The 21,983-nt window shown below is 39.9% G+C and overlaps 1 protein-coding gene across 2 annotated transcripts in view; it reads left to right on the top strand.

Annotated features, from left to right (window-relative positions):
- The first annotated feature begins 4,895 nt into the window (after nucleotides 1-4,895).
- Nucleotides 4,896-21,983, top strand: part of Rpap3 (RNA polymerase II associated protein 3) — a 28,111-nt gene continuing 11,023 nt past the window's right edge. Inside the window, exons 1-8 of one of the 2 annotated variants that reach the window (XM_048365784.1) lie at nucleotides 4,896-4,996; nucleotides 8,852-9,021; nucleotides 10,312-10,452; nucleotides 12,561-12,683; nucleotides 13,345-13,472; nucleotides 17,651-17,772; nucleotides 19,401-19,471; nucleotides 20,890-21,015. In XM_048365784.1, coding sequence (XP_048221741.1) covers nucleotides 8,872-9,021; nucleotides 10,312-10,452; nucleotides 12,561-12,683; nucleotides 13,345-13,472; nucleotides 17,651-17,772; nucleotides 19,401-19,471; nucleotides 20,890-21,015 — 861 coding nt within the window. In that variant the 5' untranslated portion in view covers nucleotides 4,896-4,996; nucleotides 8,852-8,871. Of the gene's footprint in view, nucleotides 4,997-8,844; nucleotides 9,022-10,311; nucleotides 10,453-12,560; nucleotides 12,684-13,344; nucleotides 13,473-17,650; nucleotides 17,773-19,400; nucleotides 19,472-20,889; nucleotides 21,016-21,983 lie in introns of both variants that reach the window. The other variant, XM_048365776.1, reaches the window with a different exon arrangement.

Genomic DNA, 21,983 nt, shown 5'->3' on the forward strand with positions numbered 1-21,983 from the left:
CCTTTATGATAATAATTAAAATACCTAATTAGAAAAAGAAGAGTACAGAGGAGTGAAGCAGGGTCTTGTCCTGCTTTTCCTCAGAGATGTTCACAATCCAGTAGGTCAGCTAGGAGGTCAGCTGGGCAGAGGGCTCAACACCTGTAATCCTAGCTATTCAGGCGGCTGAGATCTGAGAGTCACAATTTGAAGCCAGCCCAGGCAGGAAAGTCCACAAAACTCTTCACTCCAAATCTGGAAGTGGAGCTATGACTCAAGTGGTAGAGCACAAAAGCCCAGGGATGGTGCCTAGGTTCTGAGTTCAAGTCCCAGGACTGGCACCAAAAAACAAAGCAAGCAAACAAACAAAAAACCCCAACAACAACAACAAAACCCCACAGAATGTCAATAGGATATAAGGGTCAAAGTTCATACTCTGAGGTCAGGTTGCCCAAGGGCCTAGCCAGGCTCTGTCACTGATGGGGAGAACTACTGATTCAGATCAGCATCCTCATCAGTAAGATGGGGACAATATTACCACTGTGGGGGAAGTAATGTAGATGATATGCTAGCTGTTCTCTTCATCAATATTATTTGCCTCACATACTATGTAGCTCTTTATTCTTTCTTTCTTTCTTTCTGATACTGGGGTTTGAACTCAGGAATTGGGTGCTTATTTGCTCAGGGCTAGAGCTCTACTACAGAGTCATACCTCCATTTCTGGTTTTGGGTGGTTCATTGGAGATAAGAGTCTTATGGACTTTCCTTCCCTAGGCTGGCTTCAAACTATGAGCCTTAGATCTCAGCCTCTTGAGTAGGCAGGATTCCAGGTTTGAGCCACCAGCGCCAGGTGTGTAGATTTCATTTTGTACAAGGAAGCAGTTCACCTTCCCTTGAGCAGACTTAACCATCTTATAATGCTGCTCAAGGCTTGTGCTTCCGACAGACCTGAGGCCTTCCGATGGACAGTGGGAGGCAGGGATAGACACACTGAGAAGAGTCACTATGGCCTCAGCATTACAGGGCATTTGATTAAGCTTTTACCATTGGCTCGTGCAGTAGGTATTTTATTCTTTATTTAAATTTGAGCTTTGTGCAAATCAAGCTATGTCCTTAGTAACAGAATCAGATTTACAAAATTCTACCCTTTTCTTGCTTGCTGTAGTGAGCCTAGATTTTAATATCTGGTCATTTACTCATTTGTTATAATCTTTTGTGTGCTGTGTGTGTGTGTTTGTGGGGGTGATGGTACTAGAGTTTGAACTCAGAGAACGTCACACTCTCACTTTCTTTTCCTTTCTTTTCTTTTTTCTTTTGCCAGTCCTGGGGCTTGAACTCAGGGCCTGAGCACTGTCCCTGGCTTCTTTTTGCTCAAGGCTAGGACTCTGCCACTTGAGCCACAGCGCCACTTCTGGCTGTTTTCTGTATATGTGGTGCTGGGGAATTGAAGCCAGAGCTTCATGTATATGAGACAAGCACTCTTGCCACTAGGCCATATTCCCAGCCCCCCCCTTTTTATTTTTTATTTTTATTTATTTATTTTTTTTGCTGGTCCTGGATGAACTAAGGACCTAGGTGCTGTCCCTGAGCTCCTTTTGCCCAAGGCTGGCACACTCCACTTGAGCCACAGCCCTACTTCCAGCTTTTTCTGTGATTAATTGGAGATAAAGAGTCTCACAGACTTTCCTGCCAGGGCTGGCCTCAAACTGTAATCCTCAAATCTCAGCCTCCTGATTAGATAGGATTACAGGAGTGAGCCAGTGGCATCCAGAATTCACTTGGCTTTTTTTTTTTTTTAAATCAAACTGGGTCCTCTACTATTTGAGCTACAGCTCCACTTTTGGGTTTAACAATATTGGAGATAACAATATTTCAGATTTGTTTGCCTGGGCTCAATTTGAATGGAGATCCTCAGGTCTCGGCCTCCTGAATAGCTAGGATTACAGGTGTGAGCCACCAGCACCTGGGTTACTGTGCTATTTTTTGGAGTGGGAGGGTGGGGAGACTGGGCCTTGCTATGTAGCCCCAGCTGGTTTTAAACCCACAGCGCTCCTGACTCTAGAATACTGGAATTATAGACACTGCCAATATATTGGCAAGACATGTTGGGCTTTCAATATGTTTTTAAAGAATACTTATTAAGGCAGCTGTGCATGGTGTCATATGCCTGCAATCCCAACACTGTTGTGGTGGAAGAAGGAAGGTTGAGAGTTTGAGGCCAGTTGAGGCTTCATAGGAGACTTTGTCCACAAACAAACAAAACATCCCTCCAGAAATCCAGAGCATTTATTAAGGCCTAAGACAGGATGATGAGGTGGCTTGTTGCTCCTCAATATTTACTTTCCTCATTTCCTTCCTTAATTCATTGAACCCAGTTTTTAGATAGGTACATGACTGCCATGAATAAAAAGTCCCAACTTCCCTTGTTGTGATGAGTGATCATGTGCCCAAGTCCCAGACAATGGTAAATAAGATGGAAAATTCTATTTTTTTTAATTTTTTGGGTCTGAGACCACGACTTGAGTTTGTTACCTAATGCTTTCAATCCTTGGCTAAAACTCTCTAACTCCAAGATAAAGGATTCTAAAAGGGCTTGAGGCAGCATTGTGTCTACTCTTGCTCTTCCTTGCTGACTTAATTACAGATATGATTGCTGCTGGAGTTTGATCAAGCAGTCATATTGTACCATGAGTGAACTTGTTGCTGGAGATGGTCAAACAGTACTAGAACCCAGGGCCTCACACCAGTACTGTCCTGGATTGTTTATACTTGGAGATACATAAGATAGAAAGACCTTCCTTTATTTTTAAGCTTCTTTTACTTTGGGCTTTCTGGCATGTTATGTATCTGTACTGGTACACAGTATCTGTGTAAAAGGAAGTATCCAGGTTCATATATTTTTATCCTACAGTTACTTACTATTACCTTCTTTGCTGAGATTCCTATTAGCTGTCAGAATGTTTCCTTCCATACTTAACTGAAAGAACTCCATGATTGTTTTAGACATAAAATCAACTGCTCTCATAATCATTCATTGTATCAATTTACTATTGCAGCAGATACTTACATTTATTTCCTCTGCCGGTTACAATGTCAGCAAATAAACAACATAAAGATTGTCTACTATTCAGATAGTAACAATAAGTTCAAACGAGAGGACTGAGTTCACTTTTGGTAAAAATCAAGAAGTGAATAAAAGAGACATAAAAGAAAGGCACAATGTACTCACTTTATTGAAGCCTAGGTTTATAGCAATTGCCAATAGATATGTAGAGGCTTGTATAGCATCTAGTAGAGAAGATGGTTGCATTTCAGCTCACAAGGAAGAGGCTGCCTTGACAGGGAAAATCAGTGTCCCCAAATTCAGTGGTGTTGGCTGTTAAGATATTTACTTAACTCTTTTCTCTTTGGTACTATATTCATTAAGCCATCTTCTGATGGAGGGGAGAGAAATAGAGAAAAGAGAGAGACTGGGAAGATTTTACCCTCTAAAGGTCTATGAACATATACTGGAATAGTCGACTCTGTTTTAGCTCATCTCAATCACCTCTGCTAGTATTAATAAAAACAAATATAGTTGCTTTGTAAAGATCATCATAAATCAATGTTGTTTAAAATGATTTATTAATTTAAAAACACATTAGGAGCAGTGGATTTCTCCATAACACCAACAAAAATCATTTCATTAATATATGTTTTGGTGATGCACTTAAGGATTTTACTACCAGGACTTTAAAATTCAAAGATGTCTAACCACCGTGAAGCAGTGGGTAAAGGAAGGAGTGACATGACTTTGTGAGAGCACCCTGGGTGACTTTTCACGGACCAGGTCCTAGGTTGATGGTTTCCAGCTTACCCTTAAAAAAAATTTGATACAGGGGCTGCACTCCAGACTAATTAAATCAGAGCTTATCAGATAGAATTCACAATTCAGCTTGTACGCAAATGTGCACATATTTATATCTATCACTCTTGCTGATTCCAAAGTTTATTCAAGCTTGAGAATCACTGATCTGAGTTTTGGGGATAATAGTTGAGATTATAGTTGATCTAATTTGAAATTTGGCTGGTTTGTGGACTTCTAAAGTTATTTTTGCTTTTACAGTTGTTATGATAATGAAAGTCTGGCTCACAGAGAAAGCGGAAACTTAAAGTGTTACAAAGCTTCATATTTATTTTTTTCTTTTAGATAAGCCAAAGTGAGAAGACCTCAGAGCCAGGAAACTGGTGGCCTGTGCCTATATTTTAGCTACTGAGGAGGCTGGAATCTGAGGGATGGGGCTCAAAGTTAGCCTGGGTAGAAAAGTCTTTGAGGCTCTTATATCCAATTAACTAGCAAAATGCTGGACTGGAAGTGTGGTTCAAATGGTAAAGGGACAGCCACTGGAGGAAAAAAAAAACAACGGAGAATGGCCCTGAGTTCAAGCCTAGGCGCGCGCGCGCGCGCGCGCGCGCACACACACACACACACACACACACACACACACACACACCCCTTAATACTGATACACGTTAGACTCAGCGATAGATACACTTAGAAAAAAGAAGGGTGCAAGGAAAGCACACAGGCAAGCATTTACAGAGGGGGGAAAAAGAAAGCCCGCAGAATTGCCAGGGCCCCTAGTTGACGTTAGTCCAGTCCATAGAGGAAGAGCCAACTGTCTGATACAGTCACCATTTATCAGGACAGAAGCAATACAAGTCGGAAGGGTAAACGTGATGGGAACTCCAGACGCCGTCCCCGGCTTTCCGGCTGGAGGCTCAGCTTCGGAGGATAGAGGCTCCGGGTGTCCAGCAGAGACGTCACCGCCGCCAACAGCGTCTGACACGGCCAGCCCCGCCCCCTCCGGCTGTGACCAACCGGAGCCGCCGGGCTCCCCAGCCTGACCTCCTGCGCACGCGCCAGCCAGGCTCCCGGGGGCGGGGCGCGGGGCGCGCGGGGCGTTGTGGGAAGGGACGGCGTGGGTGGTCGCGGTTCTGAGGCGCTGAGGGGAGCACGGCGCCAGCTCGGGGCAGGTGGGTGGACGCTGCCCTTGTCACCCGCGGCAGGGGCCCAGGTTGGGGTCTCCTAGCGGGAAGAGGGGGTCGCGCCGAGCTTCAGGGTGAGGCGCTGAGGGCCGGGGCGGACTGCGCAGGCTCGGTGTCCTGGGTAGCGGCGTCCCAGGAGCTCGTCCCGGGGAAGAGCTCGGCGCGCGCCCCCGGGCCGGGCCCTTAGGCCTTGCTGAGGTGGGATGTGGACGGCACGGGTGAGGGGTGGTGGGAGGATCCCCTGAGGAGGGGGTCGTGACAGCTGAGCCACAGCCCCGGAGCTCCGCGAGGGGTCCGCCCCCCTGAGCCTTCGTGTGCCCCAAGTTCTCCTGCGTATCCAAGTGGTGAGACTGGTGCCCTAAGCGCCTCCAAGTCTCTGGTAGCCAGTGGAGGAGACCCCGGGTTTGAATTCTTCGTCTCTTGACTAGCTAGACAGACAGTCTGGCCTCCTAGCTTTCTGCGGATCATTCTTGGGGAATGAAAGCCAGCTCATTGCTTGTAAGTCAGGCTTTGAACCTCGAGTCTCCGGATCTTAGCACCCCTGAGTACCTAAAATGATAGGTCCAAGCCACCAGCACCCTGGCAGCACTGAATAATCTTGGTTCATTGGAGATAAAGATGTTTCGGATTTGTCTGCCCGGGGCTGGCTTGGAACCCAGATCCTCAGAACTCAGCTTCCTGAGTAGCTAGGATTACAGGTGTGAGCCGTTGGCACCAGGTTTGATAATCTGTATAAAACTAAGTACAGTGTGCTTAAATTTTTTTTATGCCAGTCCTGGGGACTGAACTCACTGCCTGGTGCTATCTCGAACTTTTTTTTTTCTTTTATAATCCCCCGCAAAGCTAACATCTTACCACTTGAGCCACAGCCTCACTTCTGGCTTTTGGGTGGTTAATTGGAGATAAGAGTCTCACAGACATCCCTGCCTGGGCTGGCTGCAAACCACAATCCTCAAATCTCAGCCTCCTGAGTAAATAGGATTACAGGTGGTTAGCCACCAGAGCCTGGCTACAATGTGTTTTCTTTACCTCCACATGCCCTTTGTGTTGGCACTGCTAATCTGTCCCATTTGCTAAGTTTATTGCCTCTGATCATCTGTGATAGTACTCTTTAGTTCCTTCCAACACTTTGTGTGCTACTGCCTAGTTTTTCTAATGTTGGCCCATTTTCCTGTTCCTGAAATATTAGTGTTCTTCAGGTTTCCCCAAACCCTGGGTCATCATAGAGACTAAACATGTTCAAATCCATGACTCTAGCTTGTCTTCATGCTGGCAGCACCCATTTATCTCTAGTCCTTTAGAGCTAGCATCTTGATATCTCCTGGTGTGTTTTTTAAGCATTCAGATTCTGCCAACTGAATTAATACTGCTATCCATTTGTCACCCCTCTAACCATGAAACCTCTTTTCCTGTATTAATTGCATCTTCTGAATCAAAATGGCCTTACCAATCTTACCAGGCTCCCAAACTGGAAATCTAGTACATTATATAAATCTTTCTCTACACCTCGGTTTTTCAGTCTATTCAACCATCATATCTTTTTTATTTTACCATTTCAAGACCTTCACATGGCCTTTAGAATATAGGTCAGAACTCATTGCCTGGTATTTTAAATTTGTTCCATATCTACCTTAACCTCTTTCTCATAGTTTCCCGCTCTACTACTGTAAGTCATGTGACTGGCCTTTTTTTTAAAAAAAAAATTGGTCATGTGGTGCTGTCCCTGAGCTTTTTCACTCAAGGCTGGTGGTCTACCACTTTGAGCCACAGAACCACTTCTGGTTTTCTGGTGGTTAATTGGAGTTAAGAGTTCATGGACTTTTCTGCCTGGGCTGGCTTTGAACTGTGATCCTCACATCAGCCTCCTGAGTAGACTGGCCCTTTCTTGACTCTGTCACCATACCACCTGATTTGTGCCTGCGCTTTGTGGTCTGTATCTCTATAGGGCTTCACATGGGCTACTTTGCCTCTCATGGGCCATCTGGCACTATGAGCATTTTTGGTTTATCACAACATCCGGTGCAAAGGGATGATACTAGCTGCTGTCCTGTAGAAGATAGGGCTGCTGCCAGCCATCCTACAGTGCCCAAATGTCTATAGTCCTAGGTTGAGAAATCTGGTTTGACATAGTACTCTGTCACTCAGTACTTCATTTTTCCTTCTTCATTAGACAGGGGGACTTCTCTTTTTTGTTTTTGCCTCCATAAATCTTGATATGGTGTATGTCAAGTACAAGATCAATAAGTGGTAGAAAAAGGGAAGAAAGGAATTGGACTGAGTGCCAGTGGCTCATGTGGACTGTCATCCTAACTACTTAGGAGGCTGAGATCTGATGATTGTAGTTTAAAACCAAGACTGGGAAGTCTGTGAGACTCTTACCTCCAGGTAACCACAAAATAGGTGAAAATGGAGCTGTGGCTCAAATGGTAGAGTGCCAGTCTTGGGCGAAAAAGTCAAGGGACAGGCTCTTTGTTCAAGCCCCAATACCAGCACCAAAAAGACAAAAAATAAATAAATAAATAAATAAAAAGGAAAGGAAAGAAGTTAGGATATACTTACAAACTAGAAACAAGTAGCCGCTCTGCCATTACTAGCTCATTTCTGTTATCCCCCACACTCCCTTGCTTTTCATACTGGCTCTTGAGGAAATCAGATTTGTTTGTTAGCAAATTACTCATTTAAAAGTATTACATGCATACTTTGTTCCTCATCCCCATAGTCTCTTCTGTCCATTATATATATATGTATATATATATAATTTTTTTTTTAGTAAACTGGAATTTATTGTCTGTATAACTAGGAATCCCAGCCTAGGATGGACTTCAAGCTTCTTCCTGGTTCAGAGGCTTGAACAAAGTTGTCAAGACACTTCCCTTCACTCTTGGCTCTGCCTTAGTGGTCTGGCTTCATTCTCAGTTCATGTCCCAGGACCTGAGATTCTGCATTCTAGCAAGTACCCAGGGACTGCTCCTGTGGCCCATAGGCCACACCATGAATAATGACGGCTTGGTGTCTGGTTGGATTGAAAGTGAAAGTCAGTGCACTGTGGAAAGAGAGCTGAGAGCAAAGCAGAATATCTGGGCCTGGAAGTAGACATGTTCCCTTTCAGACCTCAGCGGGCCAGTATCAGCCCCACTTTCCCTGGAGCTTGGCCTCTGAGCCGCTCCCAGCCCAGCAGTGATATGGTGACAGCCACTCCCTAGAGATCCACCATTGCTCTCTGGGATCTACAAAGATCTGAGTTGTCCATTATGTTTTGGCCCTTTATAAAGTGATACAAGTCATTAATTAAGTTTCAGAAAAATAAACCAAATGCAGAGTCCCTGACTTGATCTCTTTGCTGGTGGTGAGAAAGAAATATGCATTCAATGGAAACTACTTTGAATTTTGGTCATTTCCTGGGCCAGTGGTATGTGTTGCAAAACTCTCATCATGCTGGGGAGTGCCTGTGAGCAGCAGGTCCCTTCAACCATGCTATCAAAAGAGGAAACAGTTTGTATTCTATGTACCGTCCCTAGGCTATGATTGGTAAATGTATTAAATGCCTTTTTTGAGGCAGGATCTACTGTGTATTTCAGACTGACCTTCAGTGGCGAACCTGCTTCCACTGTACTATGCCTGCAGAAATGTTGGCGTTTTTTTTGTTTGTTTTTTTGACAGTACTAAGGTGGGAACATGGGGGCATTGTCTTGCCAGGCAGAGGCTTCACTACGTGAGGCATACTTCTAGCCCCAAAAGTTTGTTTTTTTAATTAAACTTCAATTTGCAAGGGGTTTAGAGTGCTGCAACTTCATTGTAAGTTGAGGAACAACTGTTATCTTATTTATTTCTTATCAGAGATTGACCAGAACTTTGAAGGCAATAATGACTTCAAATAAAGCAATTGAATTACAACTACAAGTGAAACAAAATGCAGAAGAATTACAAGACTTTATGAGAGACTTAGAACACTGGGAAAAAGACATTAAACAAAAGGACATGGAACTAAGAAGGCAGAGTGGTGTTCCTGAAGAGGTAAATTGAGATTTCCTAATTTAGATATAGTAGAACTTCCTTATTTTACAACAAAGTATGGCTTTATTTGTGCCAGTCCTGGGGCTTGAACTCAGAGCCTGGGCACTGTCTCAGAGCTTTTTTCTCAAGGCTAGTGATCCACCAATCCACTCATAGCTCCACTTCCAGGTTTGTTTGTTTGTTTGCTTGGTGCTTTATTGGAGATAAGAGTCTCACAGACTTTCCCACCATGCTGGCTTTGATCCTCAGATCTCACCCTCCTGAGGAACTAGGATTATAGCTGTGCCCAGAGCATAGTTTTCTAAAATGTTTTGTGAAAATACTGAAATTGAAGTGCTTTCCTTTACTGTTAAAAGTTTTAGAAATTCTACATCATTTAAATAGGCAGAAATTGTAATAACTACATTAAATATAGTAAGACAATTTAAGTCAGTATTATAAAATATGAAAGGATGTGTGTACATATATATGTTATGTATTTAATGGTGTAGTGGTATAAATATTGGCATAAATGTTTTTCTTAAGCCAGTATATTTAAATATGACCAAGTTTACTTTTTCTTTTAAATTTATTGTTTGAGAGTTGATAAACAGCGAGGTTAGCTTTACATGCACCAAGTATTAAGTACATTCCCTTTTGCATTTATAATGTCATCTGTTCCTCATTTTCTCCCATTCCTTCCCTACCCTCTCCAATCACGAGTTGCATAGTTCACTTTTCTTAAGTCTTTTAGTATGGTATGTAGTGACACTTCAGTTTGCCCTTGTTGTTCTAACTAAGGATTAGATTGTTTTTTGAAGTTTGAATTTAGGATAGTTAGAATTTCCAGGTGATATTTTTCTTGTGCATGAACAGTATCCACCCTAAAAGAATGAAACTTTTCAAGCGTAATTACTTTTTTTTTTTTTTTGGTGCTAGTGTTGGGGCTTTAGCTTGGGGTCTGGGGGCTATCCCTTAGCTTTTTAGCTCAAGGCTGGCACTCTACCACTTGGGCCACAACTCCACTTGTGGGTTTTTGCTGGCTAATTAGAAGTAAGAGCTCTACAGACTTTTCTGCCTGAACTGGCCTTGAGCCAAGATCTTCAAGCCTTCTTAGTAGCTAGGATTACCAGCATGAGACACCAGTACCTATTGCTGGTGAAGCTGATACATTGATTCCTCCAAGCACTTTCAAATTAAATTGGAGACAATTACTTCTTGAAAGTATCATTTAGTGAGACTTTGAAACATTGTTAATTCTTAAAAACAAAACAAAACAGTATTCAACCTTTTGTTTTCCTCTCTGCCCAGAATTTACCTCCTATTCGAAATGGGAATTTTAGGAAAAAGAAGAAAAGTAAAGCTAAAGAGTCTTCTAAGAAAACCAAAGAAGAAAACACAAAAAACAGGATAAAATCTTACGATTATGAGGCATGGGCAAAACTTGATGTGGTAAGCTAATAGTGTTATGTGCTCCTTGATATAGGAATACAATTTTCTTGGAGTTAGCTAATAGTTGTGGGTTAAAGAAAAATACTGGGTTCTTATGACCTATGTCTTGCTTTTCCTTTTTTTGGGAGGGGAGGGGCCTGGAGTTTCAACTTAGAGGTTTGTGCTGCTTGGTTTTTTGTTTTTTGTTTTTTCTTTTCAAGACATAGCACAAGCTGCGTTTGAGCACACAGTCCTCCTATCCCAGCCTCATGAGTCCTGGAATCATAGACACCACTCCTGGTTCTGTGTCTTCTCTACAGACTGTGTGTGTGTGTGTGTGTGTGTGTGTGTGTGTGTGTGTGTGTGTGTGTGTGTGTAATAAACATTTAATTACAAAGCTCTGTTCACTATATAAAGTTTTTTTTTCTCTTTTCAATAAGTGGCATATCTTCCACCCCAAATAATATTAAGATATCTTAAATCACTAAGCCATTAAAGTTCATTAAAGCTCATGACATGAGAGACATGAGAGTTTAATCGTTATATAAACAAGATCTCATTTGCATCTAACAATGTACTATTTTGTTGTTTATGTAGGGCTTTTTTTTTATATACTGGTTATAGGGCTTGAACTCAGAGACTTGTGCTTTCTTGCTTGACTTTTTACTGAAGGCTGGCACTCTACCACTTGAACCACATGCTTCCAGAAAAAAGAATAAATGGTTGATAAAGGAAAAACTTGTCACATCAATCTGTGAAAGGGAATCAATTGGTCTGTCTTATTCTGCCTCCCTCCCCCCTCTCTTCCTTTCTCTCTTTGTTTGTCTTTCTCTCTTCCTCTCTTTCCTTCTCGTTCTCTCTTTTTGTCTGTTTTACTTTCTTCTTTTGTCATGGGGCTTGAACTCAAGGCCTAGGCACTGTTGCTGAGCTCTTTTGCTCAAAGCTAGCACTCTACCACTTGGAGCCACAGCTCTACTTCCAGGTTTCTGGTGGCTAATTGGAGATAAAAGTCTCTGTAAGACTTTTCTGCCTGGCCTGGTGTGAGCCATGATCCTCAGATCTCAACCTCCTGAATAGCCAGAATTAAAGGCATAAGCCACCAGTGTCTGACTTGTTTTTTAATTTATTAAGGTTACATTTTTTTCATTAGGTAATAATAGGTGCAAAAATAATTTTATTTATATGCCACTTGCCCTTATTTGAATGTTACATATTGATATGTGTGTATGAGATATCATTTTACCCCATAATTATGTGCAACTATTATACCAATCAAAAGTTAAAAATTAAAAGTATCTTTTTTTTTTTTTTTTTGCCAGTCTTGGGGCTTGGACTCAGGGCCTGAGCACTGTCCCTGGCTTCTTTTTGCTCAAGGCTAGCACTCTGCCATTTGAGCCACAGTGCCACTTCTGGCCTTTTCTATATATGTGGTGCTGAAGAATTGAACCCAGGGCTTCATGTATGTGAGGCAAGCACTCTTGCCACTAGGCCATATTCTCAGTCCAAAACTAAAAGTCCTTGCTCATAGATGATAAAATATGATTTTGAAAAATCCTAATGGGATCTGTAAAAACTTATCATGAAATGGTAGACTCAGTTTAGTTAGTTACTTGCTGAATGACTTTGAGTATGTTAACTAACTAGTGTTCCAGTTTCAGGAGAATGAAAATATTATTCCTACTTACTTCATGGGTTGTTAGAATAAGGCGTTAATTTTGCTCTATAGAATTGTTTCTGTTTTAAAATGAAGAAGAAAATTTTTGTTTTGTTTTTCTCTTCCAAAAACCCTTTCTCTGTTAATGGAGTGCTACATTTCCAGTTATTTACTAACTTCTCATATGTCAAGCTGTAATATTTTATTACCGTTAGTTTATGATTTAGAGGTGTTCTTTAGAATCTGTTGGCTTTATAAATTCAAAGTCAGTTTTTAAGAGGTTTACATCTTGGTTTTCTAAATAAGAGCACTTTTTTCCTCTGGGTATAATCTTAACAATAAGTGGTTATTTGGATTGCTTTTATAGACCTTTTGGTCCTTAGACTTGAACAATGTGAGTTCTTTTGAGTCTGATTTTTTTTTTTTTGGTACTGGTTATGCAGCTATGAGCAGGTTTCTTTTGCTTATATTTTAGGACAGTATTCTTGATGAGCTCGATAAAGAAGACAGTACCCATGATTCCATGTCTCAGGAATCAGAATCAGAAGAAGATGGGATTCGTGTTGATTCACAGAAGGCCCTTGCTCTGAAAGAAAAGGTGATTTTTAGATTAACTTTAGTTTCCTTCAGGTAAGCAGGACACATAGAAAATTGTGTGATTTTAAAAACTTCCCTACGTAGTTTAGAGGATATTCAAACTTGAAACTGTCACTGACTGTTTCCTTGTTGGGGCTTAGTGACTAGGAATCTGGATGCTAGATCCAGATTAACCACCTGATTCTACTCGGACAAGCTCTTCACATTGCCTGCGCTTCAGTTTCCTCAGCTGTAAAATGAGGTTGATAATGAGATCTTTCTAACTAACTGGTAGCATGAGTAGTCAATTACATGTAAAGTGCCCAGGCTGTACCTGGGTTTTTTCCATAGCTTTAGTAGCAGATTGAAGCAACTTGAACTACTGTGTGATTCTCAGCAAACATATTATATCACAGACCACCTTTGATTACTTTAAGGGTACCCAGAATTTTTCTGGGCTTTTCTATAGAAAAGTTACTTTGCTTTTCAAAAAGGTGGGACTTCAGATTGAATTCATCTGGATGCCTTTCTTTTGTGACATTTCTATGAGTTGATATTGCCAATAGAAGTCTATAACTAGGTATTTTATTCATTATTCTGCTAGAGCTTTTGGGTTGTACCTGTACGGTGACTAAGTAGCACTTGTAAAAACAAACAGTTTTACTTCACTTGTTTTCTTTCAGGGCAATAAGTACTTCAAACAAGGAAAATATGATGAAGCAATTGAATGCTACACCAAAGGCATGGATGCTGACCCATATAATCCCATGCTGCCAACAAATAGAGCATCGGCATACTTTAGGCTGAAAAAGTAAGGACTTTCTATAATGTGTGAGAATGGCCTTGTGTGTATGCGGAGACTAATTTTCAAAAAGCCTTTGTAAAAAGTGTGGAAGAGACTTAAAATGTATTGCATTCTTTTAAAAAAAGTTCTAGAGCTGGTTCTGGAGCTTGAACTCGGGACTTTGTTATTCCTTAGCTTTTTGTGGTCAAGGGTAGGACACTAGTCTAGCCACAACGTCACTTTTGTTTTGTTTTGTTTTTTTTGCCAGACCTAGGACTTGAACTCAGGGCCTGAGCACTGTCCCTGGCTTCTTTTTGCTCAAGGCTAGCAATTTACCACTTCTGGCTTTTTCTGTATATGTGGTGTCAAGGAATCGAACCCAGGGCTTCATGTACACTTTATCACTAGGCCATATTCCCAGCCCCACAGCTTCACTTTTGACTTTTTCTTTTTGTGGTTAAATGGAGATGAGAGTTTGCCCAGGCTGGCTTTTTTTTTTGGTGGGTGGGGGGGCAGTCCTGGGCCTTGGACTCAGGGCCTGAGCACTGTCCCTGGCTTCCTTTTGCTCAAGGCTAGCACTCTGCCACTTGAGCCACAGCGCCACTTCTGGCCATTTTCTGTATATGTAGTGCTGGGGAATCGAACCCAGGGCCTCATGTATACGAGGCAAGCTCTCTTGCCACTAGGCCATATCCCCAGCCCCTGCCCAGGCTGGCTTTAAACCATGACTCTTAGATCTTAGCCTCCTGAGCAGCTGGGATATAAATGTGAGCCACTAGCACCCCACTCTGTAAATTCTATATCTTACTCCCTTTTATTGAGTAATTTTATTTAATTCATTGAATACATCTTCTTGCTTAAACTATGTTGCTCTAGTTTGTGTTCTTTTTAAAAATCAGGTAGTGATGTTCTCTAGTCAATTCACAGAAGAAAAGTGTTAGTTGGTGTGCTTTTAGAAATGAATTACCCTATGTTACCTGAAAAACCACTTGTCCCCTTTCATTATGATGAATTTAAAATATGGTCCAGTATTCATCTTGAAGTCATATTAACTTTTTTTACCTCCTAGTCATGGGGTTTGAACTTGGGGTCTGGGCACTGTCCCTAAGCTCTTTTGCTCAGGACTAGTGCTCTACCACGTTGAGCCACAATGCCACTTCTGGTTTTCTGGTAGTTAATTGGACATGAGTCTCTCAGACTTTCCTGTCTGGGATGGCTTCAAACCACTATCCTCAGATCTCAGCCTTCTCAGTAACTAGGATTACAGGTGTGAGTCTGGCAATATTGACTCTTTAAGATGTTTGACATTATATGCAAGTAGCTGCCTATTATATGTTTTAAAAACAACCATTAAGAAAGAAGATAATTGTTTTAATGATTTGGGATAAAAATAGTGTTGCTAAATTTTTTTCTTATTTAAATAAATTACAGGTCTTTGAAATACAATGATAAACCAAAAATTAAGGAATTATTTGCTTTTTTAAATCCCTGATATCCATACTATGTGTCCTGTATGTAAGTTTTAGAGATTAATTTGAAATAAACTCATTTCCCAACTTAAGAGCTAGAGAGCATTACTGGTATTTTGTTATTACTGGTATTTGACTCTTAAGTTAACCACTATCTTGAGTTGTGTATTTTTCTTTTGTTTTTATAAAAAATGTTTAATATGTATGTACCCTTCAATAATTTTGAGTGTTAAAGTGTGTCATAGTAGGTAGGAATGTCCCTTGGAGAGGATTTGATTAGTACATGCAGAAACAGGGCTTGGAGATGCCATGATAAAAGGAAAGATAAGCTGCAAGCTTTGAATCACAGCCCTCAGATCTCAGTCTCCTGAGAAGCTAGGATTGTAGGTGTGAGCCACCGATGCCCAGCTTGGTTTTTATTGTAAACATTGATGCTATGAACATTTCATACACATTTTCTTATTGTTGGATGATAAAGGATATTTAGGTTTACAGAGCGATGACTTATTGTTACAAAAGTAGTTGTGTACTTAGCATAGTTTAAGAATGTGTATTTGGTAACCTTATCAACACTGGTATCATTTGGTTTTGTAATTGTTTTTGATCTAATAGGGGTAAAATGGTATTTCATTGTGTCTTAGTTTGCATTTTTTACAACTCTTAGTGAGATTAAGCATCCTTTTATATGCTTATTCATCACTTTTTTTTCTTGCGGAAAAACCTAATTTTTAAAGTTTTTTTTTCCTGAGCTGGACAGCATTTGGGAGGCTGAGGTAGAAGGATTAAGAATTCAGGGGCAGGGGCTGGGAATATGGCCTAGTGGCAAGAGTGCTTGCCTCATATACATGAAGCCCTGGGTTCAATTCCCCAGCACCATTTATAGAAAATGGCCAGAAGTGGCGCTGTGGCTCAAGTGGCAGAGTGCTAGCCTTGAGCAAAAAGAAGCCAGGGACAGTGCTCAGGCCCTGAGTCCAAGGCCCAGGACTGGCAAAAACAAACAAACAAACAAAAAAACCAAAAGCAAACCCTTTCCGCCTTCAAAACAAAATACAAAGTCTTTTATTCTGGATAGTGATACTTTGACACAGCTCTGATAACAACCTACTGCCAATTTTTATTCTCCTTTCTTTCATCTTGAAGTTCCATAAAGAACAGACTTGTTGTTTGTATTGCCTTTGTTTTCAATCTTAGGATCAGATAACACTTCATTCCATAAAACAGAACAAATGTTCCTGAACAAAAAGAACCTTAATTTTAATATATTTATTTATTTTTAGAAGATGAGCCCTTAAGAATTAAAACTGATTTGTTTAAAAAAATTCCTTCTTGCTGGACACTGATGGTTCACACCTGTAATCCTAGCTACTCAGGAGGCTGAGATCTGAGGGTTGCGGTTCAAAGCCAGTCCAGGTAGGAAAGACTGTGAGACTCTTATTTCCTATTAACCACTGGAAAACTCATAGTGGTGCTGTGGCTCAAAGTGGTAGAGCACTTGCCTTGGGAGCTCAAGCCCTGAGTTTAAGTGCCAAGAATGACAGAAAAAGTTAAGTTTTACTTTTCACATTGGAATCTTTGTATATATGTGGAGGCAGGGTTGGAGGCAGGGTTCCAGTTTTGTGTTGTTCGACATGAATATTCAAACTTGGCATCCCTGTTGATGGGACATAGCCGTGTGTTCCCCAGGGCCCTGCCGCACTGCAGCTGCTGTAGGTTAAGTGTGTATGAATTGCCTCTGTTCCTTGCACTTCCCATCCAGCCCATGCCATTCCTTCTTACTGTGGCAGTAGAGCTACCAGTCTTGGTAATTCTATAGGGCATATTCTACCACATTCTTTAGGACTCTCCAATGTATTTGTGAACTTTTGCTCAGTACTGTACATTGTTGGACTATCTTTTCAAATTCTTTGAAATGTCCTGTTCAGATTTTGATTAGAAGCATGTTAGATTTATAGATAAGTTTGGACATAATTAATGACTGTGAAATTATCTCCACTCGAGTCTGCTTTAACTTCTTTGAAGATAGTCTTACAGTTTTCTGAGTCACTATCTGATATGACTGTCATTGTCAGTGCTGATTTTTTTGGTCTGTGGGAAAGGAATCATCTTGATAAATGTTTATTATTTTAAGTACTATTGATATGTTGTTTTGAGTTTTCTATGATGGTCTCATCATATGATCTAAAAATAATGTCAGTTTTGTTTCTTTTTTTCTAGTTCTTTTTTTTAATCTTATATTTCTGCTTTTTGTCATTGTACTAAGGAGACCTCTAATATAAATCTGAGAGAAGGCAATAGTTCTGGGCCCCCTTGTTGCATTGAAGAGAATGTTCCTAAAAGGCTGCTTTTATTTATTGTTGTTGTTTGTTGTACTGGTCCTGGGACTCGAACTCAGGGCCTCAGCACTCCCCCTGAGCTTTTATGCTCAAGGTTAGCACTCTACCACTTGAACCACAGTTCTACTTCTGGCTTTTTTGTAGTTAATTGGAGATTAAGAGTCTCACAACTTTCCTACCCAGGCTGGTTTAAACTGTGATCCTCAGATCTCAAGAGTAGCTAGGATTACAGATGTGAGCCACTGGCACGGTGAGAGATGAGACACTGGGGTTTTAGTAGGCTCATTTAAACAAAGGGAAGCCATAAACTTGCTGTTCATTCAGAAGCAAATGCCATTTTTAGGAATTTTAGGGACCCATTTTGAAGTTTTGACTGAATGATTTTTATTCATTTTAATTGCAGATTTGCTGTTGCAGAGTCTGATTGTAATTTAGCCATCGCCTTAAATAGAAGTTATACAAAGGCTTATGCCAGACGAGGTGCTGCTCGATTTGCTTTGCAAAAATTTGAAGATGCCAAAAAAGGTATTAATACTTTTCAGGTCATTGGTATCTAAAATTTTATTTAGTAATTTAATAGTGTATAAAGAATACTAAATAAGGATAGCAAACTACTTTCAGAGAGCTTTCTATAAAGTATTTGAACAAGGCTCATTTTTTTGCAGTTTAAGAGATGTTATTTTAGGGGAAAATGCATTATTTGCTACAAGTCAGACTTCTCATTCCATCCTGTACTATCATACCATTTGACTGGCATATTCTCTGGGCTTCAAGTCTCTCATCTGTAATACAGAGATGAGGCTATCTTTCTAGCTGTTGTGAAGCAAAAGGTGGAGCAAGAATACTCCATGTGGAGTGGGAAATATGAAGTGAGTCTGGGGGAAGGAACAGACTGGATGGGAGAGAATGATGGAATGGGTGACTGACTGGTCAGGGAGCACTGGACACTTAGATGGGCATGTTAAATTGTAACCCCATTGTGAAACTTTTTGAAGTCCAGAAAATTAAAAAAAAAAATAGGGTAGATTTAGTACATGTGAAGTTGTTTTTTTTTTTTTTTTAAATCAGATTGAGGTATGAGCTCAGGGTCTTACATTTGCATTGGTAGGTGCTCTGCCACTTGGGCCATGTCAGCCTTTTTGTTTTGCTTTTGCTTTAATTATTTTTCATACAAAGTCTCATGGTTTTTTTTTTTGTTTTTGTTTTTGTTTTTTTGGCCAGTCCTGGGGCTTGGACTCAGGGCCTGGGCACTGTCCCTGGCTTCTTTTTGCTCAAGGCTAGCACTCTGCCACTTGAGCCGCAGCGCCACTTCTGGCCATTTCTATATATATGGTGCTGGGGAATCGAACCAAGGGCTTCATGTATACGAGGCAAGCTCTCTTGCCACTAGGCCATATCCCCAGCCCTCATGGTTTTTTTTTAACCAATGGCTGGTCTCAGATGACAACCATTCTACTCTTACCTCTCAGTAGTTGAGATTACAAACAAGCATGTGTCACCATGCCTGGTTATATACTGTTCTTAGCATGTTTTTATTTATTATAAGTTCCAAGCCTTCTGTCATTACATAAAAATGGATTTATGGCCAGAGGTTAATGCCTGCACACCTACCTACTCAAGAAGCTGAAATCTGAGGATTGTGGTTCAAAGCCAGCCCGGGCAAGGAAGTCCTTGAGATTCTTATCTCCAGTTAAGCACTGAAAAGCTGGAGGCAGAGCTGTGGCTCAAATAGTAGAGCACCAGCCTGGAGAAGAAAAGCTCAGGGAGAGTGCCCAGGCCCTGAGTTCAAGCCCCAGAAGCGTGTGCGTGCGCACACGTGTGCACACACACATACACACTGGATTTATTTTGTAGTAAAAACTACAAAATGTGCATAAAGCTGACTTCTAATAGATTTGGTTTAATGGTATACATCTATGATAGCACATACCCTTAGGGCTGATGGAAGATATTTATAATTTTGTTAGGATTTTGAATGCCCTGAGTGAGAATGAATAAAGTCCATTTTCTAATGTTAGTATTTCTTAGGTATCCCTTCATTTTGTTGTAGCATAGTTGTTTATAGGTTGCATGTGGAAATGGTTATTGCTTTTTTTTTAACAGGTTTTAAAAATACTAACCTTTTCAAAAACTCTATCGTTTCTTTTACTTAGATTATGAAAAAGTATTAGAGTTGGAGCCAAATAACTTTGAAGCTACAAATGAACTCAGGAAAATCAATCAGGTAAATTAAACTATAGCTATTTAATTAAGTGCATTATTTATGACTATATTTGATGAAGATAAAGCTTTTTGTATAGGTTCTGTATTATAGGTTTCTTGGTATAGCATCTTTCTAATTTTCTTTGCATGAGACAGTTTTACCAAATGAATTTGAAAGCTAGTGGACTACAGTAATATTTAATTGATCATCATTTAGAAGTTGACAGAGATCTATAGAATTACTTCTTCTTTGCCTTTCCCAAACAAACAACTGCTTTTTCATTATTTATTTGCCTTTTTTTGTTTTATGCTGTGATTTTTGTGCTATTTGCATATGTTTTAATTCTGTATTGTTAAAATTTCTCCAACTTTACAGTTTGTTTCTTAGTAGGAATCATACTGTTTTGTAACAGTAAGAAATAGTAACTACTTAAATGTAAAATTAGTTGCCCAATGATATTTAGCACTTGTATATCCCTTTCACTTTTTAATTAAAGCTATAATTGTTTTGCCATCTTTGAGACATTGAGAAAAAAAAGGGGGGGGGGACTGTGATTGGGGGAAAATCTGCCCTGTTTTTGGTGCCAGTCCTAGGACTGCAATTCAGGGCCTGGGTGCTGTTCCTGAGCTTTTTTTTTTGCCAATCCTGGGGCTTGGACTCAGGGCCTGAGCACTGTCTCTGTCTTCTTTTTGCTCAAGGCTAGCACTCTACTACTTGAGCCACAGTACCACTTCTGGCCATTTTCTGTATATGTGGTGCTGGGGAATTGATCGCAGGGCTTCATGTGTACGAGGCAAGCACTCTTGCCACTAGGCCATATCCCAAGCCCTGTTCCTGAGCTTTTGTGATCAAGACTGGCTGATTTGTGTGTGTGTGTTTGTGTGTGTGTGTGTGTGTGTGTGTGTGTGTAGTTAATTGGAGATAAAAGTCTCAATGGCTTTTTTGCCCTGGTTGGCTTTGAACTGTGATCTCCTCAGATCTCAGGAGTACAGGTGTGAGCTACTGATACCTCGCTAATCTGCTTTCAACTATTACCATTACTTACCACACATAAAAGCTGTTGGTAATTATCTTCATGATAATTATATTGTCAATAATGATTGAATGTTAAATTGAGGGATTTGTGATATGATCTTAATTTAACTATTAAACTATTAACTATTAATAATGCCTGGCCCATAGGGAATTCAGCAAGTATTTGTCAAATAGATTAATGAACAACTGCCTTTACTGGATGTTTCTTATTTTAATTGAAACAAGAACTTGCACATTACATACCTGCCTATATAGCATTTTACTTCAATCTATAGAAAGACTGAGTAGAATATAAAATGCTATTCCAGTTCTCTGAGTGTGGCAGAAATTCTAAGATGTTTGAGAAATATACATTTTTGAAGAGAAATAATTGTTTTATTTTAGCTCATAATTTTATGTCCTAGGCTTTAACAGTCAAAGAAAATTCATATCCAAAGGAAGACGCCACACTGACCAAGTCAACTGAAGGAGAGAAAAAACAAATCAAAGAACAGCAGAATAAGCAGCAGGCCATTTCAGAGAAAGACCTGGTAATCCAAAAGGATTCTGACTTGAAATGAGCATGGTTTGCGGAGTGCTTGCTCTTAGTTGCTGGTATATTAGTTCGGTATTTGTCTCCTCTGGTGTTATATTGAAATTCTTCTTGAGTAGGAACTAGAAACTGAATACACTAAACCTTCTGATGTCTACTACTTCAAACACTGAGTAATTGATGACTTAATATGTAGTAATCATTAAAATATTTATAATTATGTAGAGTAATCAAAGTATTTAAGTTTGAAGAACAAACTACATAGATTTAAAGTAATATAGTAGTATTTAAAGTAGTTAAAACTAGTAGAAATATAATTCATTCTTATTATATACTTATTAATTCACATAAAACCAGTTTTGATTGAAATTCCTTTATAAATCATGAGTTGAGATTTAATTTCATAAAGGACTCCTATTAAATTTTATGGAATGTTTGAGATATATTATGTGAATGATTGTAAATAAATAAATAAATAAATAAATAGAACATTTTAGTACAGTGTAATTTGCTGTATATTTAGGCATATTAATGTTACTGAAGAGCGAGCTGTACTATTCCAGGACTTTATTCTTTCACAAAAATTGAGTTTTAAATTCCTTTGTATGACATACTATACATGCTAAGCTAGTGCTCTTCCACCAAGCCACACCTCAGCCCACTTTGATGAGTTTCTAATGAACCTAAAGACAGTATAATATTGAACGTTTTTAAAAAATATGCTTTGAAGTTTAAATTTTGTTTATTTAAGATAGTGGGATGATGATGATTGTTGCAACTAATATAATAGTATGTATTCTAAACCTTTCCAGTGATGAGAGTATCAGTCTTTAAGAAATAACTCATAGATTCTAAAGTAAATGTTATGAACTAGACTTTTAACAATTAAAATGTACTGTGAGCTGCATGTAGTAGCACATGCCTGTAGAATCTCAGCACTTGGGTGGCAAAGGCAGGAGGATCAAG

Source organism: Perognathus longimembris, chromosome 1 (genome assembly GCF_023159225.1).
Source record: "Perognathus longimembris pacificus isolate PPM17 chromosome 1, ASM2315922v1, whole genome shotgun sequence".
NCBI lineage: Eukaryota > Metazoa > Chordata > Mammalia > Rodentia > Heteromyidae > Perognathus > Perognathus longimembris.